The 22,045-nt window shown below is 43.6% G+C and overlaps 2 protein-coding genes across 7 annotated transcripts in view; one reads left to right on the top strand and one right to left on the bottom strand.

Annotated features, from left to right (window-relative positions):
• The window catches only part of ZNF277 (zinc finger protein 277), a 54,864-nt gene extending 49,413 nt beyond the window's left edge, over positions 1 to 5,451 (bottom strand). The window contains exons 1-2 of one of the 3 annotated variants that reach the window (XM_056338948.1): positions 5,327 to 5,385; positions 4,212 to 4,381 (exon numbers count right to left, since the gene is read on the bottom strand). Coding sequence is in view for 1 of the 3 variants with exons in the window: in XM_056338947.1 (XP_056194922.1) it covers positions 5,327 to 5,369 (43 nt within the window). In the remaining 2 variants the exon portion in view is untranslated. Of the gene's footprint in view, positions 1 to 3,891; positions 3,911 to 4,211; positions 4,382 to 5,326 lie in introns of those variants that run through there. The other 2 variants (XM_056338947.1, XM_056338949.1) reach the window with 2 other exon arrangements.
• Positions 5,452 to 5,493: 42 nt separating this feature from the next.
• DOCK4 (dedicator of cytokinesis 4) overlaps positions 5,494 to 22,045 on the top strand; it is a 256,460-nt gene continuing 239,908 nt past the window's right edge. For 3 of the 4 annotated variants that reach the window (XM_056338946.1, XM_056338943.1, XM_056338942.1), the window contains exon 1: positions 5,495 to 5,789. In XM_056338946.1, coding sequence (XP_056194921.1) covers positions 5,753 to 5,789 — 37 coding nt within the window. In that variant the 5' untranslated portion in view covers positions 5,495 to 5,752. Of the gene's footprint in view, positions 5,790 to 22,045 lie in introns of all 4 variants that reach the window. The other variant, XM_056338944.1, reaches the window with a different exon arrangement.

The following is a 22,045-nucleotide window of genomic DNA, read 5'->3' as shown; positions in this document are numbered from 1 at the left end:
ACTTAACTACATTTTTGTATAATTCACCCTCTGTCCTACATGTGATACTGCTGCAAGGTCTAAGTGCCAGCAACTGCAAAAGACGCTGCAGGTCTCCAGGTCTGGAGGTCCAGGAACCAACAACTGGAGGGATCATGGTGTGTCCATGTTTTTCTATACTTAACCCTGTATGCATGTGTACGTATGCATAATTTGCTAGCAAGGTTCAAACTGCAGTAGCCAGTGAGTAGAAGGGGACCTGCACCTGCAAAGTCTCAGGGTCTGAGTCAGTGGCTGGGCAAGGGGCCTGGGAGCTGATGACTGGCAAAGGCAGTCCAGCCAACAGACTTGGAGACACTGCTGATATTTGAGGGATCTGTGATGAGTGAGATAAATGTGAGCATGTATATCAATTTTGATAGCCAACACCAAGTTGGATTTGCTAGCAAACAGGAAGAAACCTGCATTCTGGGTAAGAGGGCCCAGGCACAGATATCAGACAGGTTTAGAGGCCACAGTAATGTTCAAGGGATCCATGAATGTGCATGTGCTTCTGAATTGGACAGTGTGGGTGTCTGCCCAGTGTCTACAGTGTTTTTACTAGTGCACTTCAATCCCGGCCAGTTTTGGCACCAAAATGTGACTCAAAAGTACCACCCTACTTAGCTTTCCACATCTTGAGAACTGGCTTTAGGTCTGGGCACAGGCACATGTATCACTGCTGTTGCCATTTCCCTCCCTGCCTAGCTCTGCCAGGGAAAGGGAGTCAGAAAGGGAGTAAGAGAAGTTTCCATTGCTGAAGAGCCATAGGCAGCCAGGGGCCACTGCTGGGGACCTGCTTTAATCACTCCTTCAGCAGGGCAAGCGTGAGCTTTGTGTAAGTTGCCCTGCAGCACCATACCCTGTAACATAACCATAGCTTGGAGTGGCAAACACGAAGGCAGCTGTCACTACAGTGCTATCCTCAGGAGTTACTGATGACCTGGGGACGTAACTGAAGACTAGAAAAAGGGAAACACTTGTCCACTCCCCTCCTTACTTCCCAGCTTCCAAGACAGAAGTGAAGCAGCAACATGGAGGCCAAATCCCACCTGTGTTTTAGGACACAGGACCCAAGAAATGCCTCACTTCCCCCACTCCCAAAAGTTTTTGGGTGGACTTTTAGCTACCCAGCTCAGTAGGCAGGAGAGCTGCAGAGAAACTTAATCTTTCCATGACTCCTAATTTGCTCCTGCCTTAGAGCAGAGATTACGATGCTGCTGAGAGCCAGGCACCTGATGTAGCAGTCATGCTTTGATGCTCTGCCTCACAACCTTCTGTGCTGTTGTGACTCCAACAGGTCTAATGAAGTTTAATACCAGGGAAGAAGATGCAGGGACTATGATGACAGATCACACAGGTGGAGAGCCAGGAGTGATATGGAGTTAGAGGTGGAAAAGCATAAAGAAGAAAAAAAAAAAAAGTATGTAGAGTGGGGGTGAAAGCAGGATCTAGAAGCAGTTTGTGGGCAACAGCTCTTGAGACATATGGCAGCGGGACAGGAGCGGTGGGACCAAAGGAAGAGCTGTAGGCAGTGGAGGCTGTGGAAGGGAAAGGGGCAGGACCAAAGGAGTACCTGAGCTGGGTATAGGAAATAACAAGGGCAGAAGGGACCAAATTAATGTTGGAGAATAACCAGCTGAGGAACTGTCATTAGAGCATCAGAGGAGCCTTCTAAAAGCAGGAGGCAGCTGAGGAACAGAGGCAACAAGTGAGAAATGAAAAGCAGGCTCCAAGCAGATGAGAGGACAGCATGAAAAGCTGGAGAGCCATGAAGGAGTTGTTGCAGAAGTGAAGAGACAAGCCCCTTTTTTTGCTTGATGGGGAAAATCATGAAGAAAATTAACTGGAAGCTAAAACATCCACCAAAACCTCAGGCTGGCGGAGGCCTGAGAAGCAGAGGGGTTACCCTGAGAGCACAGCGATGAGACAGCAAGCCCAGCTTCTTGAAGCTGAAACTGAACACAGGGCAGAAAGGGTGCTCAGATAGACAGGACAATGACTGGGCCATGGACTGAGGCTTAGCTAACATGAGAAACTACTGGGCATGACATGAGGAATGGCTGAACATAAATAACAAAAGTGAGAAGCTTGAAGAAGTTTCTGAGAGGATAATGAGGAAGGGCTGGGTTTCAGGTAGTTAAGAGGGGGGTTATGCAAGAGGCATCTGGGCTTCACAAAGGCTTGGGGGTGGTGGTGTTGGGACCTTTTGGGGGGTGAAATTTTGCAATGCACACAGGGCTGAGGTAACTGTATCAGTGATACTGTGTGAGGCTGAGATGGCTCACGTAAGAGCATCAGAAATAGATTTGGTTATGCATCAGGTAGACAACATCAAGCTAGAGCAGCTGGTGAGTAGCGGGAGACCCTCAGCTGGAAAGACTCGGTGTCCGAGCCAGTGGCTGGGTAAGGGGCCTAAAGTTCAGGAAAGGGTGTTAAACGGACTTAGAGCCCACGTTGATATCCAGGTGACCTGTGAACATGGGGGAAACTAAAGAGAAACGCATCCATCAACCCGGATGGAGAAACCTCTCGGGTCTGAGAGTACATGGCACTGGCTTTCAGTAACCAGGAAAGAGGACCCCTGGATCCAAGAGTCCACTGGGGTAAGTGGCTCTCATAGCATCCTTAACAGAGAGAACTTAAGAGCTGAACTTACAGTACCATGAACAAAACAATTTTCACTAGGTAGCAATGAAAAAACGTAGACCTGTGCAAGGCCAGTCAAACTTTAGTATTCCACAGTGAACCAAATTCCCTTAAAAATGAGACACAAGATAGACATCGAAGGAGTAAGAATAACATGCTATGCTCCAGCATGGTACGCTCCAGCAGCATAGTATTAAAAAGCATTTGAACCCACAAGGACCCTGAGCAGGAAACCGTAGCTGTCAGACTGCCAATGAAACTATTAAAGATACACTTGTAGAAAAAACCTAATGTTAAAATCCATTGACAGATGCTGTAAGAAATGTTGATATGTAGCATAATTAATGTAGACTGAACAAATCATACTGTGGACAGTGGTATGTTTACTAAAAGCCACTTGGTGAAGGCTGCTGGAGGGAACCAACTAGAAAACAACACAGCCCTAGATCAGAATAGAAAAGCACAGGCTTTTCTGTAAATAGGAAACAGCAAGACTGTAAAAAAACACGTCATTTAATTTTTCCTATATACTGTCTCCAAAGAAGTGACACACCTCCTGTGCACTTGCAAGTACAAGATGTTGCTAGAGCAAATAGCTTTGTAGCAATGAAACCTCTGAAAGAATAAGAATTTCAGTCAGAGGCAGGAAAATGATAAATATTAGGGTGAAGTAGTTTTTGCCCACAGACTGTGGGATTTATAGTAGAAGATCTCTTTACCATAAACGACTGGGTTCTCAATGAAAAATTTTGAAAAGGCTATTTCAACTATTGGGTAGCATTGTCTTTGTTCAAGGGAAGAAGAAAGACATGCTCTGAGCCTAATACAAACGTGCTGAATTCAGTCACGATTAACATGATAGACAGCAGTTAAAAGGCTGTGGCAGAATTTCATGACTCCCAGCCAGCATGTTGGCAGCCCTCTCTTATGGAGACAGGGACAGCTTGGATGTACGTAGAAGTCTATAGGCCAAGGTGGAAGTTAATTTAGCCTGGGACCTATTATTTTGATTTTCAATAGTGACTTTTACACATTTCGTCACCTAGAAACTCCAAAGGCTCTGCCAGGGGATGCAAATCGAGTTTGGGAGCAAAGACTCCAGAAGTTCACTAATCCTTTCAATGAGTGTTTGAGCTCACCAATAGGAAAACAACATAGGCCTCTGAACTCCAGTGGAACAAACCTTTCTTTTCATCACAGTGCCAATCTCTTTACAGGAATTACCTGGAAAAACCTCAGAGTAACCTCATCCTCTCTGGCACTCCACAGACCTAGAAACAATTTCATACAGCAGAAGACTTGCACAGACAAAAGTGTGCGTCCTTTTCAACAGTTAAAACTGCACAGCTTTGCCTCTGGGTGCAATTACGCCAGTGTGGAAGTGCTCTAGAAGGGTCTGGCTTTTCATGTAGGAGGGGCTCAAGCCAACACACTGCAACACATAAATAAAGAGTAGTGCTTTAACTACTAGCATAAATGAAGTTGTATTACTTTTATGAACAGAAGCAGAGTACATGCTAGAGAAAAACACAAAAGTCACTTACAAGAACACCCAGTACCACAGTTTGACAACTAGAAGGATAAACCTGGAGTAAGTGCACTCCAGCTCTCCATTTGAAACTGCCTGCTTGCAGATGACTTCCTTCTGCTGTCCTTCACACTATTGGCAACTTTAAAATTCAACATAACTTCTCAGTAGAGGCTTAAAGCCAACCTGAGATGAAAAAAAATTAAGCCACTTTCCCCTCTTAAAACATGAAAACATTAAATTCTATTTTTGTGTCCAGCTCCAACTGAATCATCCCATAAAATTCCTCTTTAGCAGTTCAGGGTGCTGGTTTGATTGGAGAACGCTTTTTTATAAGCCAGACATAGTCACCCTAGAGACAACCTGCACCCAGGGAGGCCTGCAGAGCAGCGCCGTATCACCCGAGTTCTCCCTCCTCCCCGCTGCCTGTGCCTTGCTGCAGGACCAAAAGATGTAACACCAAGCCCTTGCTCCCGTGTCACAGCGCCCGGGTTTTTCTCACAAGGATCGGTCCAGCACCCTCCCTACGCTGGGCTCCAGCTAAGCTGCTTCTAGAAGGGCAGAGGCACACAGGCCCCTCGGCGAGGACGCAGACCTTGCTGCTCCCGCTGCTTGCAGTGCCCGACTTATCCCCGGCGGTCGTCCCCGGCAGCCCGGCAGTGCCCCCGCCGCACACCGCCCCGCTTCCCTCCCTCTCTCCGCACGCCTGTGCCGAGATCCGGGTTTATGTGGGAAGCCAAAAGCCACCCCGACCACCAGCTGCACGTCCCGCCCCCTGGCACGCTGCCGCCACCCGTCCTCTCCCCGGCACAACTCGCTGCTGAAACCGCTCCCTGTCCCCACAGCTCCGGCCACCAGACGCGGGGCTTCGCTAAGAGAAGGCTCGGCGCCAGCAGGGCCACAAGAACGGCCTGAAACACCGGGAGGCGGGGACGGGGCTGCTCGGCGCGCTCCGCGGAACCCCCGCTCCGCCCGGTGACCGGCGGCGCCCCCGCCGCGCCGGGCCGTGAGGGCTCCCGGCCGTCCCACACGCGTCCGCCGCTCCCCACGCCCCGCGGCGGCAGCCCCGTCCCGCCGCCCGAGCCAGGACACGCGAAGCCCGGCCGTTAGGGTCCCCCGCAGCGAACTCACCTCTGCGGGCCGGCGGCCCTCCGGCCCTGCGGGACGCAGCCATGCCGCCGCGCCGCTCCGCCCGCCCCGGGGTGAGGCGGCCTCCGGCAGCCGGCCCGGCCCCGCCCCGCCCCGCCCCGCCCCGGCGGGGAGCGCGGGGCCAGCCGGGGCTCGTAGTCTCTCCCTCGGCCGCGGGCGACGAGGGGCGCGGCCGCGCTGAGGCACTACGTTCCCCGGCGTGCAGCGGGACGGGGCATATAAGTGGCTGGCGGTGAACGCGTCTCAGTCAGTCGGTCCGCCCGCCCGCCCGAACAATGCCCGCGCAGCTGGGGTCGGGCAGCCGCGGCTGAAGCAGCCAGGCAGCGGACGCGCTCGCCGGCCGCCGCCGCTCCTAGCGGAGGGGCTGTCGGCCGGTGGGGGGGTGACGGGCGCCCGCCCGCCGCCAGTATGTGGATACCCACGGAGCACGAGAAGTACGGCGTGGGTGAGTGAGCGAGGGAGAGCGGCGCGGGGGGCGAGGAGCGACGCTGCTGGCGGAGAGCGCATCCCGCGGCGGAGCGGGCTCGCCCCGCGGGGCCGGTGTTGGCGGCCGGCGCCTCCCGCGGGAGCAGCGCCCCGCCCGTGTGAGCGGCGGGGGCTGGGGGTCCCGGCGGGGCCGGGGGGCGAGCGAGCGGTCCCTTTCCTCGGGGCGCAACAAAGGCCGGCGGCGGCTCCCGCTGCTGCCCGGGGATGGGGCCGGTCCGCCGCCGCCGAGGCGGGCGCTGGTGGAAGGGCCGGTGTTCCGCGGGGAACAAAGCCGCCTTAAAAAAAGCTCGCTGGGAGAGACGGTGTTGGCGGCGGCGCCCGGGGAGGCGCGGGAGCGGGGCCGCGGGCATTGTTCGCGCGTCGGGGGTTTTGTCGCTGCTTCAGTGGAAACCAGGCAAAGTGCAGCTTGTGGGAGTCGCGCTTCCTTGCCGATCTATTCATCTGTGCCCGGTGCAGGGCTCTGAAGCCCGTTCGTTTGCCTTACGAAGTGGTCGGGGAGACTCGCTGTGATTTTTACATTTTTTTGACATCACCTACTAGAATGGCTAACGCTTGCTGAGCTCAAGGGGGCTCGTCGCGGTCAATGGCCCGCTCTGACACAGAGGCAGCTGAACTGCTATACCGACCTACTAGCGTAGTAAGCAGCTTTGTGTGAGTTTACGCCGCATTTGAACGCGGAGTCGTGCCCATGACGGAAAAGGCAGGAGGAGCGCGGAGCCCTCCTTTGTGTGCGTGTGGCAGTGCGCTGGGCAGCTGCGGGAGCTCCGTCCCATCTGGAGTTGAGCCCAGATGTTGCTGGCCTCCGAATGCGAAATTATAGAGATCATCGGTGGGATTTGTTTTCTTGACTTCTTTATTTGCCAGGCCACAGCTGGGTGGCAAGATATTGATTAGTCCTGCCACCCGCCTTTCTTTAGGAGGATGGGCAGAGGCTTAAAAACCGCTCTGGGACTCCCTGGAATGGCAATGGCATGCTGGATATTAGCAGTCAAGTATTTCTAGCTGCAGCACTCCTCTAGGTCTGGTTGTTGGGGTTTTTATTTTTGAGGATAGTGTGCTATTTCACAACTGAAGCGAGTTTTTGGTTTGTTTTTGTGGGTTTTTTTTGGTTTTTTTTTTTCCCCTTCTGGATTTATGAGCTAAAAATTTCTGTGGAGCATCTCTTGTAATACTGAAAGCCAGCAGCCAAACACCGTTCACCTTAATTGAATAATTACCTCCTGGTTGCTAAACAATTAAGTGATATCCCTTAAATAAGACTTTCTATGTTTAGTAAACCTTTTCAGGTACTCGCATACAGATTGCTTCCAGCACTTAACAGGGCTGGTGACACTGAACCCTTATGCCTGCTGAAGGGATACAGTTGTGATTACTCAGTAGTGGGCTTCCTTTGGATCAACCAGAACCTGTAATTCTCTACAAAGATCCTCTTTATTTGTGTAAATATAATATAGCCACAAAAAAAAGATGATTGTTCCTACTTAAATTCATTCCATGGCTTTCTGTGAGGTGGCTTCCAAAGGCCATTCAAGATAGTAACAAAAAGCCACTGTTCAGATTGGGTCCTCTATACCCCTAGGATGGGAGTGATATTGTAGTTCATATGACCATTGCAAAATGTTGAAATACTAACAGCCTAAAGTAATTTTATTTTTCTCTCAGGCTGCTTTTTTATTATATATTTTATATATAGCACATAGTTTTATGCTCTGTGCTTGCTTAACAGCATGATGAGTGCTGTCTGCAAAGCCTTCACACCCAATTATCATATAAGCTATTGTGCTTTACAGCAGTGGTAGGGGAGGTTGGAGAAAGACTTGTATCTTGCCATATAATTCTTTAAACTTCATGTAAAGTGAATTTGGTAGATCTAGCTTACATTTTGCACTGCAGAGCCGCTTACATATTTTCTTTTTTAGTGATGGGATTATTGTGTTTCCAAACAGTTTCTTTTTAATACTGATGTAACTATCTGCCCTGGGAAAATGGGTGCATTATAAAAACCCCTTTGAGAATCCCGATTAGTTGTACAAAGCATATGTATCCTTTGTATAAAGAGCTCAGGGCTTGCATCAACGTCAGACCTCATCTGCATTTTCAATCTGAGTTTTGTAGCACATGCTGTGTGCTGCACATTTCTACTGTGACATGCCAAAATGGATGAATAACCAGGCAACAGCCACCTGGTTGCACTGAAGAAGGGTTGCTGGTAACCAGGTGGCTGTTGCTCGCTTGCACAGCCTGACCAATTCCCACTTCGAGGTGTAGTTAATAAAAGTAATAGTCTTCTCTTCTGTAGATTTTTGAACTTCTGCCTGCTAGCCACTGTTACCTAATTTCTTTTTACTGAGCAGGTTGCTTTACTCTGAGTTCATTTAGTAATAGGCAGACACACTTCCAGTTCATTTCCTAGTCGATGGTACTGTCATAATGAAGAATGTTACTACTTAATGTTACAAACTTCGTACTACAGTTATGTGGTTTTTGCTTCTGAGGCTATAGATTTGTCTTTTCTGTATTATCCTTTAGGATGTTAAAGGTGAAATATGCATTGGGATATTCCTGGTTCTGAGAGAGTTTGCTTTGTCTGGGTTTTCATATCTTTATTTTCAGAACAGAAGGCCACTGTATTTCACTTTGAAATTCCGTTTGTTTTGAATCACGCCTACAGCTGTTATGTCAAACTAGCGATGGCATTGCACGAAGGATCCAGTAGTCAGTTATGTGGAGTATTTAGCACAAAGTATGCTGATGTAGGGGTAGGAGAGGTAAGATTGTTCTGCTGTTAATAGTATTTAAATCTGGTAGGTGACAAATGGAGTTGGCTCGCATAAATGCTGTGTGTTTTACGTGAATTTGGAACCTAACAGAACAATACTGTTTAGAACAATAACCAAACCCTTTGTTGAACTGAGTCATTTAAGACTGCATAGCTGTGGGAGCTCCGCAGGCAGCAAACTGCTAAGTGTAGCTTTCAAAGGTGACTTACTGGTTGGTGCAAACTGGAAACTTTGGCTGTAATAAATAAAACACAGGACTACATAGTTTTCTTGTAGCTGCTGTCTGGAGTAAAGATACAAGTTCTGTTAGCCTTAATAGAGAGGACCAGTTTGTCTTTCTTTTTATCTCACCAGATCTGCATACTGTTGTATCATCAGATTTCTTTGATTTACCTGAATTTGTAAAAGTGCGGTTAAGCTTTCTGGAACATAGGTGGTTCACCTTTTTCTGCTAAACACAAAGCTGCTCAGCATTTCTCAGGAAGGTGTTTTCTGGATTAGAATGGAAGGATTAATTAGGGAGAATAATTAAAAATGGTTGCTGAATGCATTGTCTAATTTATAAGCAGAGTAGTAGTCCACATCCTGAAGTCATGCCATACAGTGAAATACACCAATTTAACTCAGACAAGTTTAAATAGTGCTTGCTATTTTTAGTGTGGGTAAGCCATAAATCTACCTTCTCAAGGGTGTGTGAAGTGTGGCCATCTCCTATTTTATTGATGGAGAAATGGAAGGATCAAATGACTTTGTGCTGTAAGCTGAGGTTTATAGGAGGAAAAAAGGCAGGGGTGTATTAGTTGATCACAAGAGCAGTACTGACTTGCAGAGACAAAAGCCAAATCAATTGGCTTGTGCCCTGTTCTGAGTTGCAGCCAGACCAGTCTCGATAGCAGTCCTGTTGCAAGATAGCTAAGACATCTTTATCTTTGTGCCATAATCACTTTTTTTGACTGCAAGCCGATTTTACTGTAAACAAGCTTGGTTTGTGTAGCCCAACAATATCTCTGTCAATAACATGCTAGACTTCTTACATAATGTGTTTTGTTTGACACAAACACTTCATCAGCCTTTCTTGCATCCATCTCCAAATAGTACAAATGCAGCCTTCAATCTTGTTTTCTGTTCTACATTTCTCTTGCCTCATGTTTCTATGGAATTCAGCTTGTATCTTTTTTTCTGACTGTGGCCACTAATAATAAGCTCTACCCAAAATTTCTGTCATACTGTCTAAATAACTGTTTAGAGGTGAGGCAAGGAAAAACATAGTGCATTGTTGAGCTTATTGGGCTAAGAAATGGGTGGAAGATGATCTTTGCTTTCTTGTTGCAGCTTGTAACTGTTCATGGGGCTAGCCACCTGCAGGTAGGTGAAGGTGAGGTACCATTGGAGCACTGAGAATGAGTTTGGCAGGGTACCAGTGCTCCCTGCTCTTCACTGGGGTGATGGGAGCCCGCTCCTAGTTTATGAAATACTCTGAGTTCTAGCTACACAAGATAGCAAATACCTACACATTTTCTATAGGAATATTTTTGACACGTGACATACTGTCGTGAAGGCTTTTACATCAGTTAAGGGTGCCAGTTGGATAAAGACTGTGTTTTCCTGGTCTTCTACATAAGCAGTAACTTTCAGTATGTTACAGAAATGGAATAATCTCAACTTGCAGCTCCTGGACAAAAAAAATAACAAAAAAAATAACTGACTGTATTCTGTTGGAATGCAGAATATGAAGGTTGAGATTTTTAAGTCATTTTGGTCATAAGACTAGTCTTAACTTCACCACTTTATCAACACTTGTTTGTCTTAAGACTAAATCAAGATTTTAAAAGTTTTTTTAACAGCTGCCTCCAAAAATCTAATCTTTAATATGCATGTGATGTTTTACGTGCCTTTATCTCCTAATGGACTAACCAGCTCTGGGTTGTCCTTAACACCTCCTTACATAGTGCCCTTCAGAGATCTCATCTCTCCTATTCACTGTCTGTCTAGAGCTACTGGGAAAGATTTTTTGAAGGCTAATGTGATTTCATGCTTAGCTGTATGCTGATGGCACTGTTTTTCTTCCTCTTTCACTGTATTGAGGGGTTTTTGCCACCATTCTCAGTGTTGGACTGGTGTGGCTACTAGCTGAATCAGATTTAGCCAAAAGGTAGTGGAACAATGGTGATTTAAGTTATATAAGGAGGGAAGGTGAGAATGTGGTCTCCCTGCTGAAAGGGAAGATGCTTTTTTTTGTTGTTATCTAGCATAGCCTAATGTAATCTGTGCTTGCTTCTGGGAGCTCAGACATCACGTGATGGTATCACTGACTTCCCTGTCAAGGAAGCTATAATTGGTTATTTTATTTGTACTATGCAGATATCAGCAACTTCTTGTACTGCTGCAAGAGTGTCTGCTTTGACACATCTCTTTGCTTCCCTAGCCTGCGGCCCAGAACAGAACTTCAGAATAAAACAGGGTTTCATGTTTACAGCTTGGTTCAAGGTGAACATGTTATCTACCTCATTCCATAGTTTCCAGTTCATTTCTGGGTGTAACTCAGTGTAGGTTTTGGTCTATAAAGTTCTCCATAATTTGAGCCTCGGGATCAGGTAAAATCCTGAGGAGAGCATTCTGACTGCTTGAATCATTTGTGACACTTGCCTTGTCTTAGTTGCTGAATACATTCATTTTGAGCAGGGGGTTTGCACCCCTGGGAGATGTGTTCCTTCATTTCTTTAGTTTTGAGAGACTGAGTGTTGTGTGTGGTTGTTTTTTTGGTGTGTTTTTGTTACTGGATTTGTAGTTGATTCTGTGAAGGTACAGGGGAACACACTAGGTAACCCCTCAAAGTCATTTCAGACTTACCTTTGTGGTTCTGTACAGAACGGATGAAATGCAGAAGTTTTGCTTCAGTTTCAGTCTGGAATTTCTTTTGTTGCTGTGGGGTTTTTAGCATGTAACTACACCATTGAGTAACCTTTTGTTCTGCTTTTTCTCATTTTCTTGCTATTTGTCTTCTTGGGAGGAGCTGAGCAGAATGCCTTTGAGGTGACCACTGTCCCATTCCCAGTGATTTGGAAGCCAGGAGACTAACCTGGAGGGAGATGTCCGTTATGTCATATGCATTTAATTTGTTTTAAGTGTCTCTGTGTAATACAAGGGATTGATGTTTTTGTTTTGTTTTGGAGATGATAAATAGAAACATAGGAAAAGTTTTGAGATTTAATCTGTATTACTTATTCAAGGCCAAGTCAACTCTGTCACTTCTGAAGGATTCTGATGACAGAGCATCTGCAACTTCTGTAGTAAGTGCTTAGCAATCTTACTACTAGAGTGTTTAGCACTAAACTTAGTGTTTAGTTTTCCTCTTGTATGTATTATGTGTATATGAAGAATTTCCAAGACAGTCTCAATTTCCTTGTATGAGATAGCTCCAGTTATTTCATCCTTTCTTTGTAGATGATGGTTTTCTTATGTTTGGCCAATTGATCTATGGTCAAAACTGGACAGGAAAGCTTTATCAAGTAAAGAAGGAGAATCTTTTAGTGTGTGCTTTAGGCAATGTGTCTGCTTGTCATTCCTGGTGTTATGTTTGTTCCTTTTGCAATAGCATTGACTCATGTTCAGTTGGGAACTGCTAATCAATCCTTCAGACCTTTTCCAGAATACTGTTGTCTAGACAGTTGTTCTCCCATCCTGTATTCATCAGCTGATTATTTCTGCTTACGTATCCTTAGTGAACAGCACCTCTCTTCCATGCTATTTCTCTTGTTTGTCAGCCATTCTGCCTCCCAAATTTCCTTCGTCACACAAGACTGTTGAAAGCACCTTGTCTGACAGCTTTGTGAGAGATGCAATTTAGGAACTTCACTTGCTAACAGCAGCCAAGCTTGCTAGGAGAAGCAATGCAAGATGAATAACTAAAGACACTTGAAAGCCACAATGATTTGCCATTAGCTTGCCTTTGTATGTTTAAAGTAATGTATTTTTCATACCTTTACAATGACAAGAGACTGTTAGCTGTGTTCTGTTTCTCTTCATAACACATGTTTTTAGTTATTCAGAATGAGTGTTCCCAGTTATATAGTTTAAAGATGCTATGACAACTTGTCAACTTTGCATTCCTGGGCACCTGAAATATTTTGTTTGAAAATAATGCTGATCTAACTTCCAGATGCTCAAGGGTGGATAGGAGGAGCTGCAAACGGTGCAACTCTGAAAGTCACCTGTGCTATAGGGACAAAGAAAGAAGCTTGGATTTTGCAATTTGTAATGCCTGTGCTTGCTGATTTTTCTTGGTTTGAGTAAGAAAATAGGATAAAATCAAATCAGTTTTGCAGGATTAAAAAAACCCAACACAGTCTTATGGGATGAGGCAAAAAATGTGCTCATGTGCTCTTAAAGATGAGCCAATATAAGGGAAAAAAACCCTGCTGATACTGATTACACTTCTCATCTTTCTCCAGTTAAGCAACCAAGTCAATCTGTTTTTTACAGATTCACATTTTTTAAATAGTAACAGCTGGAATTGTTAGAACTGAGAGTGGGTAAAGTCTGTTTACTCAGCTCTCTAGTACATTGAGGTTTTTTCTTTATAGGTTGTATTTAGAAAACATAAATAAAACCTCAAAATGGGGTTGTTAGTTAACAGAATTCACAGTAAGGTTTTTAAGGAATTTATTTCAGTTTTGCTTTCAGTGTTACTGGATTTCAAGTGTGTGTTCCCTCTCAGGGCTCTAGAAGCAGGCAGTGGCTAGTCTTAAGCAATTAGTAGCTAAATGATGAGCTTGTTCAGCTCTTTATACAGCAGAGAAGAAATGGAGTGCCCTTTCCAATCCATTGCTAGGGATTTCTTGATATATTTTTATTATTTGCACTGAATTTATGATGTCTGAGTTGTATTCAGAAATGCAGAATGAGCTCTTTAACTATAAAGGTGTGTACTGACATTTGTTGAAAGTAATTTGCATTGAGTTTATGGGAATCTGTATGCTGTGGGTAAGAGGTGAGCACCAACTGTGCAATAGGGGCTCTTCTGCAATAAAAGTTACTGAATTCTATTTAGTTATTTTTAAAACAAAACATTTTCTCTTGATATCTTAAATCATTGACCACTTAAGGTTTCATGTTTTGAACCTCTTTAAAATTACAGGTTGCGGTGCAGAAAGCAAATGATTACTCCATGAAGCCTTATTTTAACTTTTCTGCAGAGTACTATAGTGAGCTAAGTATGTACAAGGCATTGAAGCTGGGGGGGGGGGGGGAGGGGTTTGGAAACCAGTACTTCTGATGTTTTGTTACGTAAGTTAAAAGCAAGTGAGCTGCAAAAATGGTACTGTTTCATTATTGTATTTTATACAAACAGCAGTCGGTAACAGCTTGATCCTTAAGCTTAGATATGTCAGACTATAGAAGTATGAAATAGTTGTACTTACATGAAGTAGCATTCACTTTTGTAGATGCTATCTGTAAAATCAAATAGCCATCTTTATACAGAGCTTTTCCTCAGAAAAATAATATTTTGTATTTTAAGTGGAGTGCCTTTTTTTGGGGGGGGGGGGGGGGGGCGGGGGGGAGTAGCAATGGGAGACCTAAATGTCATCAGTGGTTCATAATGTTACTTTTGACTGCATAGATACAACTGTGTGGTCCGCTCCCTGAAACTAGGCTGTATAGAGATGGGTCATGGGTTGTAAATACTAACATTTTTTTAAGTGGTAATATTTATAAGGAATGAAGTTGGCTAATACTTTGTAACTTGAAGGAATAAGCCTCTTTCCTAGGCTGTGTGGTTCCTTTGCTGGCATCTGTACTAGGTCTTTAAGTGCAGTGAGGATATAGAGCTTGACTTGGCGTTTCTGCCTTTGCATGGGATACAGAATTGCTCCTTCTGGTGTTAACATTATCTCTCCTATTACTGTGATAAGAAGAAATCTGAGCACGTATTTTTGAAACAATTTAGTGGACAACAGCTGGCAGAGCTGCTGTGTTATTCATGGTTAATAGTGGAAACTTAAACATTCTTCACTTATCTCTCTTCCTTATTCCTCTACCTTCGCCCCCTGCCCCCAGCTTCCTTCCTTTTTTTTTGGTCTGTAAAACTTCGGACAAAAAAAGAGGAAATCCTAAGGTGGAAAATAGAAGATCCCTGTTCTTCTGTTTCAGTGTAAGAGAGCATGTGTTGGTTTTGTACAGAGTTCATTACTGTTCCTATACTTACTACTTTTCCTCCACCCACCCATATCAGAAGAAAATTGAAGAGCTAATTATAACACAAGCCAAAATGATATTACTTCGTGATATCCTTTCTTCCTCTTCGAATAACAAGACCCAAAAGCCAAAATTCTTCTCATTGGGCCAGATACAGTTCTGAGTGCTCAGCTGTGTTGAACAAATGGGATTATTCCTGCCATTTGCCAGGTTAAATAGGTAAAATAAGGGTGGAGATATGTGACAGCACATATTTTGCCATTATATTTGTCTTGAGAAAATGTCAATGATAATAGTAAACATCTCAAGTTAAAGATTTTCCAGTTGCTCGCATAACTGGAAAGCTAAATTCAATAATTTAAACTGTTTTTTTTAAATCGGATTAGAAGACAAAAGACTTGTCTGTCTTCTGCATACAAGTTAGGCTTTTAAGAATGATTTCATTATCCGAAGACTGAACAGCTTCTTTCCACCAATTAATTGAAAAATCATAGTGAAAGATGCTGAAAATAAGTAAAATACTAGAACAATATGTATTTTTCGAGGAAAGTGTGCTCTTCCTGAATGTGAGGCAACTGTTGTTGCATCTCCAAAGACAATCAAATTCTAAAACCATGGTAAACAATGTTCATAAGAATCTGAGGTAATGGGCTCCCCACTTTCAAAGACAGGATAATATGGAAATCGCTTAATTCCATAGTTACTTGGGAAGTGGGTTTTGGGTTTTGTTTTTTTTAATGATACTCTCAGAGGTTGCTTGTAAAAAAACTGTTGTGTTGGGGGTTTAAATTTTTTAAAATAATAGTAGCTTTATCTCAGCCTGAGCAATTAGGATGTGCTTTGAGAAGTAGTATTTAAAATTTCCCCTTGATGAAAAGCCTTTGCTTCCTGGCAGCATGAAGAAAGGATGAGTCATGTCAGTCCTGCTACTGCTACCTGTCTGTTCAGTGTTAGACCACATCCACTGCTTTTGTATCTTAAGATTTAAGTGTGGTCATACTTGGTTTAAAGAGTGAAAATTGTTGGGTTTTATTGTATTTGCATGTAGAGGGAAGTGTCTTTGTTTTGCTTCTGCAAAGATCCTGTTCTGCTGAATAGACTGCTGGGGCTTGAATAGCAATGCCTCTAAAAATGTGTTTAATAGGTATATTAAACAACACCAGTTTTGAAGATGGCTGAGAAATTAGAGGGTAGTTGTCATATTAAACAAGCATAAATGATGTGGTTCCCTCTTTTACCAATGTAATCAGAAAAATGTAACCTAGTAAAAAAAAAGTGCAACTGTAATTCTAGAGAAATTGCATAGGTTTTTCGTGATGATTCTTGCAAAGATCTGTTTGAATTAATATTGATAAATATTGCTACTAGTGCTCTTTGAGCAGCCAATTCACAGGATCGTAATTGCAGCATAAAGGTGATTGTGCAGCAGATGGAGGTCTGTGGTCTGTATCAGTGTGCTTTGTCTCTTTGTGGGTTCCTCAGCAAAATAATGACCAGGTAGAGAGGGACTGGACCCATGGGGAGGTGCTCACTATTAGAGATACAGAGGTCCAAGAATAAATTTAGCTGCGAAGTGTTGAATCAACTAGCAAGTTAGAATCTTTTGGTTAATCTATGAAGCGGATTTGTTGTTTGCAGAACTGTTTTAAGTTTAGCTTTTTAACTACCTCTGTAAAATGCTATCCATATTTTTACATACCTTATGCAAAACCTCAAAAGCACTCTGCAGACTGCAAATCGCAGATTTTATGCAAAAATACAGGGTTTGTGTAGGATAGGAATAAGTACAGCTACAGTGACATGTGTTAAAGCAATTCAGGACACTCAGAATAGCAATTGTCTTGAGAATGTGTGTATGGGGAAACTCTGAAGAGCAGAACATAATTGTCTAGGGACCAGCGTGACCCCCACCAGGCTGGGCGAGCTCTGGTGCTCACCCAGCTCTGGCCATGTGCTTCCCCCTGCTCCCTTGTAACAGCTTCTGTGATGAACAGTTGGGAAAAGCTGATCTGGCTGAAAGCTAATCACTTTTTTGGCAGGAGGGCTTTCCACTGGATCAGCACCTCTAGCTGGGCTCAGATTTGCTGGCATGCAGGCTTTGGCAGACAGGGGGAGGAGGTGAAGGAGGGTGCAGCTGGGAGTACAAAAGATGGCAGGACCCCAGTGCTCTTCACATGTCTTGCTTAGAGCGCCTTGCAGCCACAGCATCCTGGTGCTTCCCCATGCTATACCAGTGCTGCCAAGCTTGGGGCTTTTCTGCTTTGAAGAGAATGTGGCTGTAGGGTGAGCCCACTGGCTGTGTGGCTCTGGAGGTGCTGGCCTCCTTGGCTGGTGATGGGTGACTGGGTTGCTGCTGCACAGCTGCTGGCCCTGCTGCAAAGGAAGCTGCCTTGCTCAGTCAAACCTGCAGGCACATTAGATGAGGTGTAATAGAAAGCTATGGCCCAACGAAGAATTCTGTTGGCCTGTCAAGAGTATATGGCTTTTCTCATGAGGTAGGAACAAATAACGAGGTGAAGTGGATACTTTACTTGTATATCTTCTCATTCAGCTGTTCAGGCTGGATTCATGAGTGTGCTGCTTACTGAACCCACTGTTAGTTCTAAAACGTTCATGAATTTTAGGTTACTTCTACTTGCTAGTGCTGTTCAGAAAGTCTTAATTTGAGCACTTTGACTAGCATGGCCATAAGTGTTTTCCTATTGTAGAGGCTACTTGGTAAGCAATTCCTTGTCCTTCTTGTCACAAGCTGTCTCCACGTGCAACAAACAGAACTGTCCAAGCACATATTTTGGACACTAAGTTGGGAATGAGTCTTGTCAACTGAGCAGGCTGCTAAACTAATTTGGGTGTCACAAGATCAGAAACTAAGAACTGTAAAGGCACAACTTCAGTTCTGTGGATGTAAAATTTGGCTGATTTTGCCATGTAGCAAAACTTTTGGGAAAAGGTAGAACAAGGACAGAACTGAGACCTAGGAAATGTATAGCAGGAGTTCAGTGAGATGTAACAAAGTAAAATGAGCACAGATGTAATACTTCTAACATCCTTTTGAGAGGTCTGTCTCACTGCTACATCCAGAACTTAAACTGCTAAACTTTGAGTCCTTTCAATACATTAATATGGGAAAGAAAAAGAAACACTTCTGCCTGATATAATGATAACACATATTTTCCAATAATGTGCTTGATATGAAAACTTGATACCATGAGTCTGAGAACTGCTGCTTCTCAAAATGATGGCTCCTAAGCATTGCCATTGTTGCTTCAGCTAGGATAGTTCTGGGGATCATGCTGAAGAAAAAACCTTGGCAGTTGTTTCTTCCAACTATCTCTACTAGTCATATTCCATGGCAGTTGTTTCTTCCAACTATCTCTACTAGTCATATTCCATTTTTTCCTTTGCTGTGGATGTCTGAGGTTGCCCTCCTGGAAACAGTGGAGTGTGTGGACATCCTGCACTGCCACAATAATGTTCCCTTCTGGCTTTTGTGCCCCATCACCCAGATCCTTTGTCTGACTTCTGTCTGTTTCTTTAGGTCCAAAAACTGGGACTTGAGCTTAGAGAAAATATTTTTTTTGTTAATTATGCAAAGGTTTTGTACCAAAATAAGTTTTGGACATATAATAAACCTGATTTGCCTGTGATCTATGGGGATACCTAACTTTTCAATGTTTGTTAAACATAAAGCAGCATACTTGTAGCTCCTCTGCTATGGTAGCTCTAAAGGTAGGGTGTCACATTGATCATATTGGAGGCATTTTCTTGGGTGTCTTCCCTCCCTTTAACTCAAGTAATTGTGAACTGATTTTTACTGTGTTCAAAGCATTTTTTTTTAAATCTGAAACATCCCCTGAGAGTGTGTGGTGGGTGTGTTTGATGTACAGAAATATATAAGAATAGGAACTAAAATGTGATATGTAACCTGTGTGTGTATTTTTTTTTCCAAGTTTCTTAAAGTTGGCAATTGTCTTGCTTGTGACACTTAAATTACTAAATGTGTTTTCAACTAGTTTTCATACAGGGTTTCAGTTTGGTGTGTCACTGCTCTTCAGTCCTACCACAATGAACTGGGAGGTGGAGGGGGGAAAGAAAGAGCTACTGTATGTCTGATAATCATTGGCATAGCTCAGATCCAGGATTCTGTTTATGAAGAGCTCCATAGCATGATCTTAAAATGTAATTTGTCTGAAAATGTCAATATTTACTTTTCCTCCTGGAGTCTTGAATCCTTGAAGTATTTTTAAAATTTAAGGGCCAGCTAGTTGTTATTGGGCATCAGTATTACTGTTGCTTTTTGCAAAGACAGCTTAGATAACCCTTAGTTTTCACATTTGTATATGTGCCAATAAATTTTTATGTTCTGTAGATGAGATTTTTTTTACAGATCTACAATATCAGTTTGCAAAAGGAAGTGCTTTATGGGTGGTATCTTGTATGAAAGGGTAGATAGGAAGACAATGGTGAAATACGTAAGTATTTGGAAAAGAATAGCTGGTCTCCTTAGATCTATATTTAATAGGAATGCTGTTTGGACAGTTCTGGCTTTGCTTCTTTTTAGTTCCAAATGTTGGATACTGGGTAATCCAATCAGACAGTCATTTTTCTTCCTCTGTAAAGGAGTTTACCTCCAGAAATTCATCAGTATGTAGTTCAGCCATAAAACTATTTGACTTTTTCCTAGTATGAGTTATTATGCACTAGCTAAAAGTGTTCTGTATAGATGTTGACTTAATGAATGTGTGGAGGCATTCCTGCAGCCTGTGGTAAGTAGCGCAGGCCCTGGGGAGGTGAGAGGAATGCTGCGGCTTCAGATGTTGCACTGAAACACTGGCACTGCTAGTGTAAAGTGTTGCAGCGCATAAACAGTATAGCATACCTGATTTAAATATCTCAAATTCTCCAGGGTTAGAGACAGAGCAGGATTTCATATAACTTGCTTTGTAATCTCATGTCAGGCTCTCTTCAAGTCGGCATTACATACTCATTTGTGAGGGTGAATAGCACTTGGCAGGCTTTTCTGGCACTTGGCTCTTCTAACATCTGCAATAATGACTTAGAACCAGAACTTCTACCCTTCCCCCTACTTAAATTACCCATGTGTTTCACCCAAATAACATAATCCTTTCTGTACAATGTTAGTTTTAAGCTAAATTAATTTATTTTTCTGATACTATGAAGCAGAAATCTGTCTGTGCTGTTGTGTGGAGATACACACGAAGAAGTTATGCCAGTTTTGTGGTTACTTGCAAACTGTTTTTACCTGGAAATTACTTGCTTTGTTAATCTTGCAAAAGTGAATTGCTGTAACTCCTGAAGTAAACTGGAAAATGTTAAGTATGTACCTATTTTTTTGAGGGGCTTTTTTTTGAAAATACAGGAGCTTGCAGATTTTTGCAGCAGTTCTGGCTGGAAATTAAGGGAGACTTGGAGAGATGTACCTAGGAAGTTAGACTTGGCGAACACAATAGAGGATGGTCCGTACTGGGTTTGGGAAGTGACTGGATGAGGGATTATGGAGCTTCAGTTAAGTGACAGGCAAGGGCAGAGAGGTCAGAATTGCCACATGGTTTTGTCAGGTCATGAAGTGGGACTTGCAAAAGGGTTTACTAGTGAACTGACAGAGGGAAAAGCTGGTAGCTGGGCACAGAAAGTGGAGTTAATGACTGTAGTGAAAGGCACAGAAATATGTGGAAGTGTGGGAAGCTTTGTGAGCAGCTTTCTTTGTGCTCCACTGATGGCCTCTTCGTGGCATTTGCCTGCTGGCCTGTTCAGTAGGGAAGCTGTAATTAAAGTTTGCTGCAAAACTTGCAGAATAAAGACTGTGGGGAGGAGAGCTTCTGGGCAGTTGCTTCTGGGCAACGTGCTGTCAGGGATTATGGTCTGGAAAGTATACATAACATTACTTGTGGTGCTAACTGGATCTTATTGAAGCATACTTCAGAAACAAGACCATGTCAAGATTTTAAAGTGCTTGATTCAGCTTGAATTTTCATGGTATCTTGCTTAGTTTTGTGGTTTTAGGTAAGGACCTCAGATTTAAGCTTTCTGTAATCAGTTGTATTTATATGTTTGTAGGTCATGCAGGTTTTAGTTTGCTAGATAACTCCCGAGATTCTTGAATGTTGCTAATGAGCTTTGGGCTAATCAAAAGTCCTTCTCCTGTGGTGCTAAGTAAGGGCTTGTTGCTCTGAGCTGTTTCTGAGCATACACAATTTCTCACTTTCAGAACGCTACTTGGAAACTTTTGGCTCTAATTGTGACTAAAGAAGAGTGTTTGAGTTGAGAGCCCCTGGGGTAATGCTGTTTCCTGCGTGATGTGCTCTAACCATTGGGGTGCTGGTGAATTAGCTAGGAATAAGCAGTGGTTAGCTCCAACTTAAGGATTCAGTCACTTTTGTGACAGACAGTGGTTGCTGTTGAAAGATGTTGACACTACAGATCTTACTGGTATCGTTAATGCTCCTTCACCAAGGTAGTGGATTCTGTCAGTGTCCTGTTGCTTATGGGAATCAAGTTTTGAATTCCATTTGGAAGTGAAGTTTCAAGTGGCAACACCAATCTTGATTAAATGACATGTTTGCTTGCCTTTAAAAGAAAGGCTTTGTTTGCTGTACAATGCATTAGCATTCCCTGTATTGTCTGTGCCACCGCGTTTCACCTCAGTGAAACGTAGAGACTAGAACTTGTGTACCAAAAATACCATTTATTAAATATAACTAAGAGTATGTATTTGTTCAGAAGGGTAGAAAGTGATGAATGAGTGTGATTTTGTTGAGCTAAGGTTGATTGCGCACTGCAGGCCTTTTTGGAGGCGGCTGTGTAGTAAGCCTTCTGGGGCTTCTGGCAGGCACTTTTAGTTGGAAAACAAGGTGTTTGAGTACTTGTGTACCGGTACTGCTCAAAATACCATCAGAAGGGTCTGTTGTGCAGTGGTAGGAGTTGAACCTGCATTATCATGAACTGCATGCAGCAGAAGTATGATGAACACAAAGTGTTTCTGTGGTGGCCTGTTATTGACAAATGACAATGGATAACATTAAAATGTTTTAAATGCCTCTTTTCTTCTGCAGTTCACTTCTGTAACTTCAAATATGCATCTGAAAGTGCTTTCTGTTTTCTTACCAAATATGATTTAAGTTTTCAAGTAATGCAGCTGTGTGTGTTGTGGGAGATGCTGGTGACCTTACTAAAGACCAAATTCAGGCCATTTGGCTACTATCCAAATGCTCTGCCAGCT

Source organism: Falco biarmicus, chromosome 5 (genome assembly GCF_023638135.1).
Source record: "Falco biarmicus isolate bFalBia1 chromosome 5, bFalBia1.pri, whole genome shotgun sequence".
Lineage (NCBI taxonomy): Eukaryota > Metazoa > Chordata > Aves > Falconiformes > Falconidae > Falco > Falco biarmicus.
The sequence above is the reverse complement of the archived record's forward strand: the minus strand, read 5'-3'. Positions and strand labels throughout refer to the sequence as shown.